We start from the raw sequence: 16,198 nt of genomic DNA, 5'->3' as shown, positions 1-16,198 counted from the left end.
GTACTGCTGCGGAGCTGCTGCTAGCAGGCTAACGGTAGCATCTCTGGTCGGGGGTCAATCAGCTCATTGAAATATGGATCGGAACCGGCAGGTATCCGGACAGGATTTGGACCAGAACATGTTTATGACTTAATTAAATAAATGCGTCCCTTTAAACTGCTGCTGGTTGAAGATTGTGGGCTGTTCGAGGTAAGCTTTAAAGTAACTTGAAACAATGCGTCAGCCCGTCCGCCATGTTGTGAGAGGCAAGTTCTCCTGCTGTTAGAGGATTATCGTTATTAATTACTTAATTTATAATGATTTATTATTAAATTAAGTTATAAACAAAATGTTAATTCTGTACTTTAAGGTCCTTCGGACAAAAAAGAGGGATTTTTATTTAACCGAAGAAAATATAAATCTGTTAAAATAACATAACTTTAGTTTTTAAGTCAGGTTAATTTTTGTTAACTTTGGATGTAAAACTTTTTCTGTTTTTTCTAAAGCAATAATTTGGTGGTGTTTTAAATGTGCTGCAGGAGCTTCTCGGCCACTAGAGGGCGTCAGAGTGCTGGATCTGACCAGGTGAGCTCCGCAGGCCGCTGCTGGTTCCGGTCCACCTGGAGGCTGACATGTGTCTGGGTGTGTGCAGGGTTCTGGCTGGTCCGTTTGCCACCATGATCCTGGGAGACCTGGGAGCCGAGGTGATAAAGGTGGAGAGGCCAGGTGAGCGCCCAGGTGTGTTCTGGGTAGTGGCTGAAGGACTGTGGGAAACCTGACGGTTGTAGATGTGGTGGTTCTGTTGGACAGGTGGAGGAGATGACACCAGAACCTGGGGCCCGCCCTTTGTTGCCTCAGAGAGCGTCTATTTCCTGAGCGTCAACCGGAACAAGAAGGTGAAAATGGCCCCGCGATAACAGAAAATATGATCAACCTGAAATTAAAATATTAGCTTCTTAACTCGCGTATTGTTGTGTTTCTTTGTTCATCCTGATGAAGTGGTGCCGTCTGGTAAATGCAGCCACGAACACGTCTACTTGGGCCTTTGAGTTATTTACAGGTTCTGAAAGTGTCCAAGTTACCGATAATGTCATGGAAATAAAAAAAATTAAATGTTCTTTACTACCGAGTGTTATGTGCATTAATAACATTAAGGGCTATTTGTGATTTAGAAGCACAATAGAAAAATAGACTAAGGTTAATTTAGCAGAAGCAAAAAAATATTTTCTGCACCATTAAATATTAAAAAAAATCTATAAGTCGTATTCATTTTTAATTAAATAAAAATTACAATGACCTGAAAGCAAACTGATAAAAACAAAGAACGGCTGTGACGAGTCGATTCCTGCCGCATGGAGCCGTTCAAAGGAATCCATTCGCTAGTGAACGACAGCAGATCCCTCTGGTCAGATAATATTCCTGGAGTTTGTCTTTCCGCCGGTATCCGCAGCTTTTCTGTTGGGAACCTGGTTTTGCGCCAGTTCTCCAGCATTTTTAACTTGATCCTTTGCTAAGCTAGCTGTAGCATCGCTTTGAGCTGACGTCGTTTACATGCAGTACCTGGTGGACCACTAGGGGGCGCCTGCGGATCACCGGTTTGAAAAAGACTGATCTAGTCTGACCTTTGACCTCCGACCCAGTTCAGATCCATCTGTGATGATTCATTTTGGTAAATTTAAAACAAAAACATGAAGAAAATGAAACGATTGTAATAAATAAATGAAAGCTGAGGGTTTGGAAAACCGGCCGATTCCTGCTGTCCATGTTCCACATTAGGTTCTGTTTCCATGCAACAGCCGGATTCATATGGTTCTGATCCACATTCCTCTGTTCCAGAGCATCGCAGTGGACCTGAAGCACCGCAGAGGAGCAGAGGTCATCCGGCAGGTACCGACCCCAGAGGTCACCAGGCAGGGACAGCGTTCATGGTGTGTGTGTTCACGGTGTGTGTGTTCAGCTTGCATGTGTGTGTGACGTCCTGGTGGAGAACTTCCTGCCCGGGAATCTTCCTCAGTTGGGTTTAGGATACGCTGAGCTCAGCAGAATCAACCCGGGCCTCGTCTACTGCTCCGTATCAGGTACAGAACCCGACCTGGATCTGGACCAGGTCTGTGTCTCGGATCTAACGGTTCTGATGATCCAGATCCATGGATCCGTCTCCAGGTCCTGGTCCAGTTTCGTGTGTTTTCCAGAACTTTCTGTAACTTCCTGTTGGAGGCCGACCTTCAGCAGCAGATTACTGAGGCATCTACTGAATGAACCCAGCTGGGTTCTGAACCAGTTGCTGACCCGATGTCTCTGTGTTCTGGTACTGAACGGTTCGGACCCGGTCCGGTCGGTGACCCGGTGTCTCTGTGTCTCAGGTTATGGCCAGACGGGCCCTCAGGCCCGGAGTCCAGGCTACGACTCCATCGCCTCGGCCGTGTCGGGGATGATGCACATCACCGGACCGGAGGTCAGAGCTCCTTCTGGATCAAACCGGGTCAGAACCGGCGCCAGCTGATCCCATGATGCTTTGCTCCGGCAGGACGGGGAGCCGGTGCGTCCCGGCGTCGCCATGACTGACCTGGCCACGGGGCTGTACGCGCACGGAGCCGTCATGGCCGCCCTGCTGCACAGACAGAAGACAGGAAGAGGAAGTCACATCGACTGCAACCTGCTGTCTGCTCAGGTACCACTTCCTGTCTGTGACATCACTTCCTGTTTCCAGGTAACAGGAGACTGAGCTGGGTTTTTCTCCTGAAGTCCGGCGAGCGAGGGAAGCAGGAAGTCCGGCGGGCGAAGCAGGAAGTCCGGCGAGCGAAGCAGGAAGTCCGGCGGGCGAAGCAGGAAGTCCGGCGGGCGAGGGAAGCAGGAAGTCCGGCGGGCGAAGCAGGAAGTCCGGCGAGCGAGTGAAGCAGGAAGTCCGGCGGGCGAAGCAGGAAGTCCGGCGAGCGAGTGAAGCAGGAAGTCCGGCGAGCGAATCGAAGCAGGAAGTCCGGCAGGCGAAGCAGGAAGTCCGGCAGGCGAAGCAGGAAGTCCGGCGAGCGAAGAGAAGCAGGAAGTCCGGCGAGCGAATCGAAGCAGAAAGTCCGGCGGGCGAAGCAGGAAGTCCGGCGGGCGAAGCAGGAAGTCCGGCGAGCGAGTGAAGCAGGAAGTCCGGCGGGCGAAGCAGGAAGTCCGGCGAGCGAATCGAAGCAGGAAGTCCGGCAGGCGAAGCAGGAAGTCCGGCGAGCGAAGAGAAGCAGGAAGTCCGGCGAGCGAATCGAAGCAGAAAGTCCGGCGGGCGAAGCAGGAAGTCCGGCGGGCGAAGCAGGAAGTCCGGCGAGCGAGTGAAGCAGGAAGTCCGGCGGGCGAATCGAAGCAGGAAGTCCGGCAGGCGAAGCAGGAAGTCCGGCGAGCGAAGAGAAGCAGGAAGTCCGGCGAGCGAATCGAAGCAGAAAGTCCGGCGGGCGAAGCAGGAAGTCCGGCGGGCGAAGCAGGAAGTCCGGCGAGCGAGTGAAGCAGGAAGTCCGGCGGGCGAAGCAGGAAGTCCGGCGAGCGAATCGAAGCAGGAAGTCCGGCAGGCGAAGCAGGAAGTCCGGCGAGCGAAGAGAAGCAGGAAGTCCGGCGAGCGAATCGAAGCAGAAAGTCCGGCGGGCGAAGCAGGAAGTCCGGCGGGCGAAGCAGGAAGTCCGGCGAGCGAGTGAAGCAGGAAGTCCGGCGGGCGAATCGAAGCAGGAAGTCCGGCAGGCGAAGCAGGAAGTCCGGCGAGCGAAGAGAAGCAGGAAGTCCGGCGAGCGAATCGAAGCAGAAAGTCCGGCGGGCGAAGCAGGAAGTCCGGCGGGCGAAGCAGGAAGTCCGGCGAGCGAGGGAAGCAGGAAGTCCGGCGGGCGAAGCAGGAAGTCCGGCGAGCGAAGAGAAGCAGGAAGTCCGGCGAGCGAATCGAAGCAGGAAGTCCGGCGGGCGAAGCAGGAAGTCCGGCGAGCGAAGAGAAGCAGGAAGTCCGGCGAGCGAAGAGAAGCAGGAAGTCCGGCGAGCGAAGAGAAGCAGGAAGTCCGGCGAGCGAATCGAAGCAGGAAGTCCGGCGAGCGAGGGAAGCAGGAAGTCCGGCGGGCGAAGCAGGAAGTCCGGCGAGCGAGGGAAGCAGGAAGTCCGGCGAGCGAAGGGAAGCAGGAAGTCCGGCGAGCGAAGCAGGAAGTCCGGCGGGCGAAGCAGGAAGTCCGGCGGGCGAAGCAGGAAGTCCGGCCCCATGTCTTCGATCCGCAGCCGCCTGCTGCAGGTTCTGCCTCTCATGTCTCCTGACTGCAGCTGGTTTTCTCCCTAATGGCGTCTCGGTTCCGGCCTCCACATGTGCAGCGGTGCTGCCGCCTCTCTTGTGGCTTCCTGCAGTTTAAACAGAACCGGGTTCTGATGGACAGAACCACCCGGAAAGCTTCCGTCATGGCGCCGCTGCCCAGCCTCTCATGGTTTCCTGCTAATCACCAGAAATATGACAACAAGCCGACATGATGAAGCCTTCAGGGTCTGACGGAGCCGGGTCATCGGCCCGGATGGACCGGTTCCATTTCTGGGTTCTGATCGGCTTTAAAGGCCCAGACGTCGTTCTGCTGAACGTTTTGACCACCAAGCAAAATAAAATCCACAATAAAATGAGTTTTTACCGAATGAGCAGGAAACGTCCAGGCGGACAGAATGAACCTCACTGAAACACCAACACCGTCCAAAAACAGAAAAACTCCACGCTGAGTGACGATGAAACGGGAGGAGAACGTTTCTTCACGTTCCGCCATCAGCTGGTTGAGCTACGGAAGCCTGTGAGGACCATTTCTAGCCTGAAACGTGAAAGCAGGTGCCGGTCAGACGGCTGGAACGTTCAGATCAACCAGGCATAATGAGGAATTATTAATCTGGTTAAAGCGTTTCGTTCATGTAGAGCAGGGGGTCCAGACTCGGTCCTGGAGGCATCCTGCATGTTTTAGTCTCTCCCTGCTGGTAGCAACAACCTCCTCAGCAAGTCAGTGCTCTCCTTCTCTAATGAGCCTCATGTGATGCAGGTGTGTCCAACCAGGGAGACTAAAACATGCAGGATGCCTCCAGGACCGAGTTTGGACCCCCTGATGTAGACGCAGAGTCCAAAGTTCAACAGACATCCGGGTCAGATGGACGAATATTAACTAGCAAAGATGGAGATTTTTACGCTGCAGTTATTCAAAGATCAGCCGTGTAAATCATCAATGTTCTGCTGAACCACAGATCTCTGCATTCATGAACCGTGAACAGGAAGTTTCTGATGCAGCAGAAGAAAGCTTGTGTCGTCACGGTTACATGTAACCACAGCAACGCTCCCATCAACAAGTCGTAAGAGGAGACCATGAACTGTAGCACTCGGACTCCAGAGGAACATGCTGGTCTGCTGGGTCAGAACCGGCCTGAAAATCAGAACCGGTTCAGCTTTAACGTCTCCGTCTCCGTCCCTGTCCAGGTGTCCTGCCTCAGCCACATCGCTGCCAACTACCTGAACGCAGGGAAGAAGGCCAAGCGCTGGGGGACGGCCCACGAGAGCATCGTACCGTACCAGGTAACCTGGAGAACCTGGAGAACCTGGGGAACCTGGAGAACCTGGAGAACCTGGGGAACCTGGAGAACCTGGGGAACCTGGAAAACCTGGAGAACCTGGAGACTTAATTTTCTGTTGCTGCCATGTTGATCACAGATGCCACCTGCAGGGGGGAGTTAGCATTGCATAAGCTCTGTGCTTTTCACAATTTCTACAGACAATTTGTGATAAACTCAATTATACATTACTAGGAAAAAATTCTGGGTTCGTTTTTATTTTGCATACATTTTGCGATTGTGGAACAACATAATGGAGGGACTCATCAGGGAAACCTTAAGTCTGTTTTCCCTCCTTCAGTCCGGTCGACCCGGTTCTACTGGAACCAGAACATCTGCTCCACCTCCAGCTGCTCTGAGTCAAACCAACCTGTTCCCCTCCTGGCCTGTGGGGGCGCTGCACCAAGAACCACTGAAGGAAACGACACAAAAACCTCTGAAGACGCTGAGAGCAACTTCCTTCTTCACCAGATGGAAACAAGATGGAGGATTTTAGCGGTTGGAGGATTTCTCTTTAGGCTAAAGACCAGGAGCCATTTCTGCTGCTAGCGCTAGGCTAGGACGACGTTCCCCTGGGAGGGACGACGTTCCCCTGGGAGGGACGACGTTCCTCTCGGTCGCTGCGGTTCAGGTCTCCCAGCAGATCTCAGGTTTCTCTCCCTGAACTCGGCTCAGCCTCCATTCTTGTGGTCTTCTTCTCCGTCCAGCTCCCCAATCTAAACCTGCTGTGAACCGCCTTTCCCATCATGCAGCGCTCCTCCCTTCCTGGCCTGGAGCTGAGTGGATGAAAGCGCTTCGCAGATCACTGCAGTCTAAACAACAGGATTAGTGGTTCTGTGGTTCTGCAGGAGTCCAGACTTTCACATCTTGAGACACCAGAGACCCTCAGCGAGGGACATCTGAAGATGTCCTGATGTTTGACCTTCACTGGTGTTTGACCTTGGACAGGACATGATGCGACAGCATCATTCCAAGGAATCCACCTGGCCAGGTCCTTGTGTTGATCTGATCCAGTGAAAAACATTAAAATCAGATTTTTGATGCTGAATGAAGATGCTGGAAGTCGGTGATTGATAATAGTTCAATGAATAAATGAAAGACGTTGATTCTGCCAAACCACTGAACTCTGACGGGATCAGAACCGTTCATGGGATCAGATCCCGTCAGAGATCCTCCTGGATCCACCTGGATTCTCCTGAATCCACCTGGATCCTCCTGGATCCACCTCTCTGTGGGATATTTCTACTCCAACCAGATTTAACTGGTTTGATTTGAAGAGTCTCCACTCCTTACTTTGACTGGACCGGGGGTCTCTGCTCAGTTTGCTGCTGAACTCTGACCCAGACAGGAAGTGAAAGTTCTGAGAGGTCCATAAGTTCTGCAGAACCTCACAGTTTGAGTTCAGTCAGCAGGGGGCGCTAGCCTCCCCGCCGGAACCCGTCTGCAGCCCAACATGTCCTCCAGGTTACCCACAATCCCCCAGGGCAGCAGATGAAAGCAGCGCTGCGGCGCCGAGCGACCGGATGCTGGCGGTCTGCAACACCGAGGGGGGAGGAAGAGGATGACAATGAAGAGGAGGAGGATGAAGAAGATGAGAATGATGAAGAGGCCTCGGTTCCTCTGGAGATTCTTTTTTCATTCGTCTCAGTAAATTCCAGCTCCGCCTGCAGGGATCCAACCTGATGAAGGAGCAAACCGCCAGAGCTTCTGGCCCGGTTCTGACCTGGTTCTGATGCTGATGATTCTCCTCAAAGGTCAGATGAAGATCGTTCAGAGGAAGCAGAGACAGTTCTGGCCTGGCTCGGTACTGGATCTGGTTCTGATGGGTCAGCAGGTTCATTTATCAGAACCAATGGCGGTTCTGGGTGAACCTGAGCAGCTGGCAGAACCTCTGAGGTTCTGTCACGTTCTCCCCGTCCAGATCATCAGAAAGAAGTGCTTACGGCCTGTTTGGACCAGAACCCGTTCACACCCTCTAGTGGTGCGATCGGGTTCTGACCTGGTTTCATGTCTGAATGTTTTGTTTTCTGAACCTCCAGGTTCTGGTTCTGATCCAGATCTGAACTGGATTATAGTTCTGAAACTCTCTGCAGGTTCTGTGAGACCGCTAGCTAAAGTGTTAGCTCTGCTAATGCTAATAGAGCTAATCATATATATTAGGTTCAATGTGACTTCAAAATAAGAGCATGAATATGAACAAAGAGTTTAATAAACATCCAAATCAAATTAGCGCTTTAGCATGTATCCACTTTAATTTAGCTAAGCTAAGTGCGCTAAATGTTTCCAGCGCTAACACTAGGGTTAGCATTAGCTTTAGCTGATTAGCAGAAGTTTTCCCACCACTGGTGGAAAGTTTTCAGACGGACTCTGATGTCCAAGTTCTGGTTCTGGTTCTGATCTGGGTCAGTCTGTGGTTCCTCTCAGTGGCTGCTTTGTGTCTGCAGGGCTTCAGAACCAGAGACGGACACCTGGTTCTGGCTGCAGCCAACGACAGGCAGTTTGTCACGGTGTGCCAGGTGGGTTCTGTTCAGCTCGGCTCGGTTCTGACCCGTTTCCGCAGATAGTTCTAACTCTGTTCTACTAGACCTAATGACCTGGGTTCTGGTTCCAGACTGGTTCTGGACCGGGCTGCTGCATTGAAACCCTCTGGTGTCTCACAGTTTAACTCTGTCTGTTTGGACCTGCAGGTTCTGGAGCTGCAGGATCTCGCTGCCGACCCAAACTACAGAACCAACCAGCTGAGGGTCCAGAACCGGAAGCAGCTGCTGCAGATTCTGTCCCAGAGGTTTTGTTTAGGCCGATAGTTGGACCCGGTTTGGGCCCGTGTGGCGGCCGGGTCACCGTCTGGTTCTGTTTGCCAACAGGTTCATGCAGCAGAACTCTGCTGATTGGCTGAGGAGGTTCCAGGGCTCAGGTGTTCCGGTCGGACCGATCAACAGCATCCAGGAAGTGTTCTCCGAGCCGCAGGTCAGTGCTGGGATGGGCGTGTCCAGATGTTTCCGGCCTGGACGTCTGGTTCTGATCGGGTTCTGATCAGGCTGGCAGGTTCTCCATGGGGATAAACTGGACCAAATGTTTGCTCATAAAATGTCTTTAAAACAGAAAAAAGTTCAGAACTGTTCTCACCTCTTTGGAAGGGGCGGGGCTTCAACGCCAAGGGGGCGGAGCCTCTTGTGGAAGGGGCGGGGCCTCTTGGAGGATGATGGGAAATCATTTTTGAAATGCAGCAAAAATCACATTTTTTTGCTCAGATTTGTGTCGTAGGATATTGATGATGTGTTAAAGATATTTACCTGAATGCAGGTTGAGCTGTCGGCCATGATGCCACACCTTCTGTCACCATCTTTGAAACTGCAAAAAAAACAACAACTTGAAACTTACAAGTTTTTTTGAAACTTTTTTTCAGTGTCATAATTATTTTTTCAATTAATTTTTTTTAATGTAAATTTTTGGCACTAATTTAGCTCCGTATTTCCTTTCCTATTTGCATCAGTCGGCCATTTTGCTGTAATTGTCTCTGAACATCTGTGGTTCTGCTGGTTCTGTCTGATATGATGATGATCTGCTGGCCAGTTGGAACATCATATCCAGTAAAACCAGTGGAACCAGTGGAACCAGTGAAACCAGTGGAACCAGTAAAACCAGTGGAACCAGTAAAACCAGTAAAACCAGTGGAACCAGTGGAACCAGTCAGCTGGTTTTAATCCGCAGCGTTTCAAACTGGACTCTGGTTTTCCTAACCAGCATCGCTTCCCAGTCGGGATCCTGGATGGTTCACTGGAATGAAACAGAACAGCTTTCTGGATGAAAACTTGTCACCATGGCAACTGACAGGATGTGATCACATGACCAGCTGGTTGTCCTGTCACTGAAAGGTCAGAGGTCGAGCTGCGCTGCGTTCGCCTGGAGTTATTTACCCATGAATCAGATGATTCCTGTGTTTCATGATTTATGATGCCATGTTTCTCTGTATGGATGACTGGGTTCTGATGGGTTCTGATGGGTTCTGATTGGGTTCTGATGGGTTCTGATGGGTTCTGATCGGGTTTTGATGGGTTCTGATGGGTTATGACTGGGTTCTGACTGGGTTCTGATTGGGTTCTGATTGACTGGGTTCTGATTGGGTTCTGACTGGGTTCTGACTGGGTTCTGACTGGGTTCTGACTGGGTTCTGACTGGGTTCTGATTGGGTTCTGACTGGGTTATGACTGGGTTCTGACTGGGTTCTGATTGGGTTCTGACTGGGTTATGACTGGGTTATGACTGGGTTATGACTGGGTTCTGACTGGGTTCTGATTGGGTTATGACTGGGTTCTGATGGGTTCTGATCAGGTTTTGCTGGGTTCTGATGGGTTCTGATGGGTTCGGATCAGGTTCTGATGGGTTCTGATGGGTTCTGATCAGGTTTTGATGGGTTCTGATGGGTTCTGATGGGTTCGGATCAGGTTCTGATGGGTTCTGATCAGGTTCTGATGGGTTCTGATGGGTTCTGATTGGGTTCTGACTGGGTTCTGATTGGGTTCTGATTGACTGGGTTCTGATTGGGTTCTGACTGGGTTCTGACTGGGTTCTGATTGGGTTCTGATTGGGTTCTGACTGGGTTCTGATTGGGTTCTGATTGGGTTCTGACTGGGTTATGACTGGGTTCTGACTGGGTTCTGACTGGGTTCTGATTAGGTTCTGATTGACTGGGTTCTGATTGGGTTCTGACTGGGTTCTGACTGGGTTCTGATTGGGTTCTGATTGGGTTCTGACTGGGTTCTGATTGGGTTCTGACTGGGTTCTGACTGGGTTCTGACTGGGTTCTGATTGGGTTATGACTGGGTTCTGACTGGGTTCTGATTGGGTTCTGACTGGGTTATGACTGGGTTCTGACTGGGTTATGACTGGGTTCTGATTGGGTTCTGACTGGGTTATGACTGGGTTATGACTGGGTTCTGACTGGGTTCTGACTGGGTTCTGATTGGGTTATGACTGGGTTCTGACTGGGTTCTGATTGGGTTATGACTGGGTTCTGACTGGGTTCTGATTGGGTTCTGACTGGGTTCTGACTGGGTTCTGATTGGGTTCTGACTGGGTTCTGACTGGGTTCTGATTGGGTTCTGATTGGGTTCTGACTGGGTTCTGACTGGGTTCTGATTGGGTTCTGACTGGGTTCTGACTGGGTTCTGACTGGGTTATGACTGGGTTCTGATTGGGTTCTGACTGGGTTATGACTGGGTTATGACTGGGTTCTGACTGGGTTCTGATTGGGTTATGACTGGGTTCTGACTGGGTTCTGATTGGGTTCTGATTGGGTTCTGACTGGGTTATGACTGGGTTCTGACTGGGTTCTGATTGGGTTCTGACTGGGTTCTGATTGGGTTCTGACTGGGTTATGACTGGGTTCTGACTGGGTTCTGATTGGGTTCTCTCTGGGTTCTGATTGGGTTCTGACTGGGTTCTCTCTGGGTTCTGATTGGGTTCTGACTGGGTTCTGACTGGGTTCTGATTGGGTTCTCTCTGGGTTCTGACTGGGTTCTGATTGGGTTCTCTCTGGGTTCTGACTGGGTTCTGACTGGGTTATGACTGGGTTATGACTGGGTTCTGATTGGGTTCTGATTGGGTTCTGACTGGGTTCTGATTGGGTTCTGACTGGGTTCTGACTGGGTTCTGATTGGGTTCTGACTGGGTTCTGATTGGGTTCTGACTGGGTTCTGACTGGGTTCTGATTGGGTTCTGACTGGGTTCTGACTGGGTTATGACTGGGTTCTGACTGGGTTCTGATTGGGTTCTGACTGGGTTATGACTGGGTTCTGACTGGGTTCTGATTGGGTTCTCTCTGGGTTCTGATTGGGTTCTGACTGGGTTCTCTCTGGGTTCTGATTGGGTTCTGACTGGGTTTCTGACTGGGTTCTGATTGGGTTCTCTCTGGGTTCTGACTGGGTTCTGATTGGGTTCTCTCTGGGTTCTGACTGGGTTCTGACTGGGTTATGACTGGGTTCTGATTGGGTTCTCTCTGGGTTCTGACTGGGTTATGACTGGGTTCTGATTGGGTTCTCTCTGGGTTCTGACTGGGTTCTGATTGGGTTCTGACTGGGTTCTGACTGGGTTCTGGTTGGGTTCTGACTGGGTTGTCTCTGGGTTCTGGTTGGGTTCTCTCTGGGTTCTGACTGGGTTCTCTCTGGGTTCTCTCTGGGTTCTGGTTGGGTTCTCTCTGGGTTCTCTCTGGGTTCTGGTTGGGTTCTCTCTGGGTTCTGACTGGGTTCTCTCTGGGTTCTGACTGGGTTCTGACTGGGTTCTCTCTGGGTTCTGACTGGGTTCTGACTGGGTTCTCTCTGGGTTCTGACTGGGTTCTCTCTGGGTTCTGACTGGGTTCTGACTGGGTTCTCTCTGGGTTCTGACTGGGTTCTCTCTGGGTTCTCTCTGGGTTCTCTCTGGGTTCTGACTGGGTTCTGACTGGGTTCTCTCTGGGTTCTGACTGGGTTCTGACTGGGTTCTGACTGGGTTCTCTCTGGGTTCTGACTGGGTTCTGACTGGGTTCTCTCTGGGTTCTGACTGGGTTCTCTCTGGGTTCTTTCTGGGTTCTCTCTGGGTTCTGACTGGGTTCTCTCTGGGTTCTGACTGGGTTCTCTCTGGGTTCTGACTGGGTTCTGACTGGGTTCTCTCTGGGTTCTGACTGGGTTCTCTCTGGGTTCTGACTGGGTTCTCTCTGGGTTCTTTCTGGGTTCTCTCTGGGTTCTGGTTGGGTTCTGACTGGGTTCTGACTGGGTTATGACTGGGTTCTGACTGGGTTCTGACTGGGTTCTGACTGGGTTCTGATTGGGTTCTGACTGGGTTCTGATTGGGTTCTCTCTGGGTTCTGATTGGGTTCTGATTGGGTTCTGACTGGGTTCTGATTGGGTTCTCTCTGGGTTCTGATTGGGTTCTCTCTGGGTTCTGACTGGGTCTGATTGGGTTCTCTCTGGGTTCTGACTGGGTTCTGACTGGGTTATGACTGGGTTCTGATTGGGTCTCTTGGGTTCTCTGGGTTCTGACTGGGTTATGATGGGTTCTGATTGGGTTCTCTCTGGGTTCTGACTGGGTTCTGATTGGGTTCTGACTGGGTTCTGACTGGGTTCTGATTGGGTTCTGACTGGGTTCTGACTGGGTTCTGACTGGGTTCTCTCTGGGTTCTGACTGGGTTCTCTCTGGGTTCTGACTGGGTTCTGACTGGGTTCTCTCTGGGTTCTGACTGGGTTCTGACTGGGTTCTCTCTGGGTTCTGACTGGGTTCTCTCTGGGTTCTCTCTGGGTTCTGTCTGGGTTCTCTCTGGGTTCTCTCTGGGTTCTGGTTGGGTTCTCTCTGGGTTCTCTCTGGGTTCTGACTGGGTTCTGACTGGGTTCTGACTGGGTTCTCTCTGGGTTCTGACTGGGTTCTGACTGGGTTCTCTCTGGGTTCTGACTGGGTTCTGACTGGGTTCTCTCTGGGTTCTGACTGGGTTCTCTCTGGGTTCTGACTGGGTTCTCTCTGGGTTCTGACTGGGTTCTGACTGGGTTCTCTCTGGGTTCTGACTGGGTTCTCTCTGGGTTCTGACTGGGTTCTCTCTGGGTTCTGACTGGGTTCTCTCTGGGTTCTGGCTGGGTTCTGACTGGGTTATGACTGGGTTCTGACTGGGTTCTGACTGGGTTCTGACTGGGTTCTGACTGGGTTCTGATTGGGTTCTGACTGGGTTCTGACTGGGTTCTGATTGGGTTCTGATTGGGTTCTGACTGGGTTCTCTCTGGGTTCTGACTGGGTTCTGACTGGGTTCTCTCTGGTTTCTGACTGGGTTCTCTCTGGGTTCTGACTGGGTTCTCTCTGGGTTCTGACTGGGTTCTGATTGGGTTCTGATTGGGTTCTGACTGGGTTCTGACTGGGTTATGACTGGGTTCTGACTGGGTTATGACTGGGTTCTGACTGGGTTCTGATTGGGTTCTGACTGGGTTATGACTGGGTTCTGACTGGGTTATGACTGGGTTCTCTCTGGGTTCTGATTGGGTTCTGACTGGGTTCTGATTGGGTTCTCTCTGGGTTCTGACTGGGTTCTGATTGGGTTCTCTCTGGGTTCTGACTGGGTTCTGACTGGGTTATGACTGGGTTCTGATTGGGTTCTCTCTGGGTTCTGACTGGGTTATGACTGGGTTCTGATTGGGTTCTCTCTGGGTTCTGACTGGGTTGTCTCTGGGTTCTGACTGGGTTCTCTCTGGGTTCTGACTGGGTTCTGACTGGGTTCTGACTGGGTTCTCTCTGGGTTCTCTCTGGGTTCTGATTGTGTTCTGACTGGGTTCTCTCTGGTTTCTGACTGGGTTCTCTCTGGGTTCTGACTGGGTTCTCTCTGGGTTCTGACTGGGTTCTGATTGGGTTCTGACTGGGTTCTGATTGGGTTCTGATTGGGTTCTGACTGGGTTCTGATTGGGTTCTGACTGGGTTCTGATTGGGTTCTGACTGGGTTATGACTGGGTTCTGACTGGTTATGACTGGGTTATGACTGGGTTCTGACTGGTTCTCTCTGGGTTCTCTCTGGGTTCTCTCTGGGTTCTGACTGGGTTCTGACTGGGTTCTCTCTGGGTTCTGTCTGGGTTCTCTCTGGGTTCTTTCTGGGTTCTCTCTGGGTTCTGACTGGGTTGTCTCTGGGTTCTGGTTGGGTTCTCTCTGGGTTCTGACTGGGTTCTGACTGGGTTCTGACTGGGTTCTCTCTGGGTTCTGACTGGGTTCTGACTGGGTTGTCTCTGGATTCTGACTGGGTTCTCTCTGGGTTCTGACTGGGTTCTCTCTGGGTTCTTTCTGGGTTCTCTCTGGGTTCTGGTTGGGTTCTGACTGGGTTGTCTCTGGATTCTGGTTGGGTTCTCTCTGGGTTCTGACTGGGTTCTCTCTGGTTTCTGACTGGGTTCTCTCTGGGTTCTGACTGGGTTTCTGACTGGGTTCTCTGGGTTCTGACTGGGTTCTGACTGGGTTCTGATTGGGTTCTGACTGGGTTCTGACTGGGTTCTGACTGGGTTCTGATTGGGTTCTGATTGGGTTCTGACTGGGTTCTGATTGGGTTCTGACTGGGTTCTGACTGGGTTCTGATGTTCTGATGGTTCTGACTGGGTTCTGACTGGGTTCTGATGGTTATGACTGGGTTCTGACTGGGTTCTGATTGGGTTCTGACTGGGTTATGACTGGGTTCTGATGGGTTCTCTCTGGGTTCTGATTGGGTTCTGACTGGGTTCTCTCTGGGTTCTGATTGGGTTCTGACTGGGTTCTGACTGGGTTCTGATTGGGTTCTCTCTGGGTTCTGACTGGGTTCTGATTGGGTTCTCTCTGGGTTCTGACTGGGTTCTGACTGGGTTCTACTGGGTTCTGACTGGGTTCTGACTGGGTTATGACTGGGTTCTGATTGGGTTCTCTCTGGGTTCTGACTGGGTTATGACTGGGTTCTGATTGGGTTCTCTCTGGGTTCTGACTGGGTTCTGATTGGGTTCTGACTGGGTTCTGACTGGGTTCTCTCTGGGTTCTGACTGGGTTCTCTCTGGGTTCTGACTGGGTTCTCACTGGGTTCTGACTGGGTTCTCTCTGGGTTCTGACTGGGTTCTGACTGGGTTCTCTCTGGGTTCTCTCTGGGTTCTGACTGTTCCTCTCTGGGTTCTGACTGGGTTCTCTGCTGGGTTCTGACTGGGTTTCTGGACTGGGGTTCTCTCTGGGTTCTGACTGGGTTCTGACTGGGTTCTCTCTCCTGGGTTCTGACTGGGTTCTGATTGGGTTTTCTGACTGTGTTCTGGACTGGGTTCTCTCTGGGGTTCTGACTGGGTTCTGACTGGGTTCTTTCTCTGGGTTCTCTCTGGGTTCTGACTGGGTTTCTGACTGGGTTTCCTCCTCTGGGTTTTTTCTGAACTGGGTTTCTTGACTGGGTTCTGACTGGGTTCTCTCTGGGTTCTGACTGGGTTCTAACTGGGTTCTCTCTGGGTTCTGACTGGGTTCTGATTGGGTTTCTGACTGGGTTCTCTCTGGGTTCTGACTGGGTTCTCTCTGGGTTCTGACTGGGTTCTCTTCTCTGGGGTTCTGACTGGGTTCTGACTCTCCTCTGGCTGACTGGGTTCCCTCTCTGGGGTTCTGACTGGGTTCTCTCTGGGTTCTGACTGGGTTCTCTCTGGGTTTCTGATTGTGTTCTGACTGGGTTCTGACTGGGTTATGACTGGGTTTGACTGGGTTCTGACTGGGTTCTGACTGGTTATGACTGGGTTCTGACTGGGTTCTCTCTGGGTTCTGATTGGGTTCTGACTGGGTTCTCTCTGGGTTCTGATTGGTTCTACTGGGTTCTGATTTGTTCTACTGGGTTCTGCTGGGTTCTGATTGGGTTCTCTCTGGGTTCTGACTGGGTTCTGACTGGGTTCTGACTGGGTTCTGATTGGGTTCTCTCTGGGTTCTGACTGGGTTATGACTGGGTTCTGATTGGGTTCTCTCTGGGTTCTGACTGGGTTCTGATGGGTTCTGACTGGGTTTCTGACTGGGTTCTCTCTGGGTTCTGACTGGGTTCTCACTGGGTTCTGACTGGGTTCTCTCTGGGTTCTGACTGGGTTCTGATGGTTCTGACTGGTTCTGACTGGGTTCTCTCTGGGTTCTGACTGGGTTCTCTCTGGGTTCTGACTGGGTTATGACTGGGTTC

The 16,198-nt window shown here is 51.7% G+C and overlaps 1 protein-coding gene across 7 annotated transcripts in view; it reads left to right on the top strand.

Moving 5' to 3' along the window:
• Positions 1-16,198, top strand: part of sugct (succinyl-CoA:glutarate-CoA transferase) — a 75,042-nt gene that overhangs the window by 196 nt on the left and 58,648 nt on the right. For 6 of the 7 annotated variants that reach the window (XR_014085210.1, XR_014085207.1, XR_014085208.1 and 3 more), the window contains exons 2-12: positions 519-564; positions 632-705; positions 790-875; positions 1,816-1,866; positions 1,937-2,057; positions 2,343-2,434; positions 2,507-2,650; positions 5,423-5,518; positions 7,998-8,069; positions 8,241-8,338; positions 8,418-8,520. Coding sequence is in view for 2 of the 7 variants with exons in the window: in XM_081601268.1 (XP_081457394.1) it covers positions 519-564; positions 632-705; positions 790-875; positions 1,816-1,866; positions 1,937-2,057; positions 2,343-2,434; positions 2,507-2,650; positions 5,423-5,518; positions 7,998-8,069; positions 8,241-8,338; positions 8,418-8,520 (983 nt within the window). In the remaining 5 variants the exon portion in view is untranslated. The remainder of the gene's footprint in view (positions 1-518; positions 565-631; positions 706-789; positions 876-1,815; positions 1,867-1,936; positions 2,058-2,342; positions 2,435-2,506; positions 2,651-5,422; positions 5,519-7,997; positions 8,070-8,240; positions 8,339-8,417; positions 8,521-16,198) is intronic. The other variant, XM_081601269.1, reaches the window with a different exon arrangement.

The sequence above is a fragment of the Poecilia reticulata genome, chromosome 20 (assembly GCF_904066995.2).
Source record: "Poecilia reticulata chromosome 20, P_reticulata-male-v2, whole genome shotgun sequence".
Taxonomy (NCBI): Eukaryota; Metazoa; Chordata; class Actinopteri; order Cyprinodontiformes; family Poeciliidae; genus Poecilia; species Poecilia reticulata.
The sequence above is the reverse complement of the archived record's forward strand: the minus strand, read 5'-3'. Positions and strand labels throughout refer to the sequence as shown.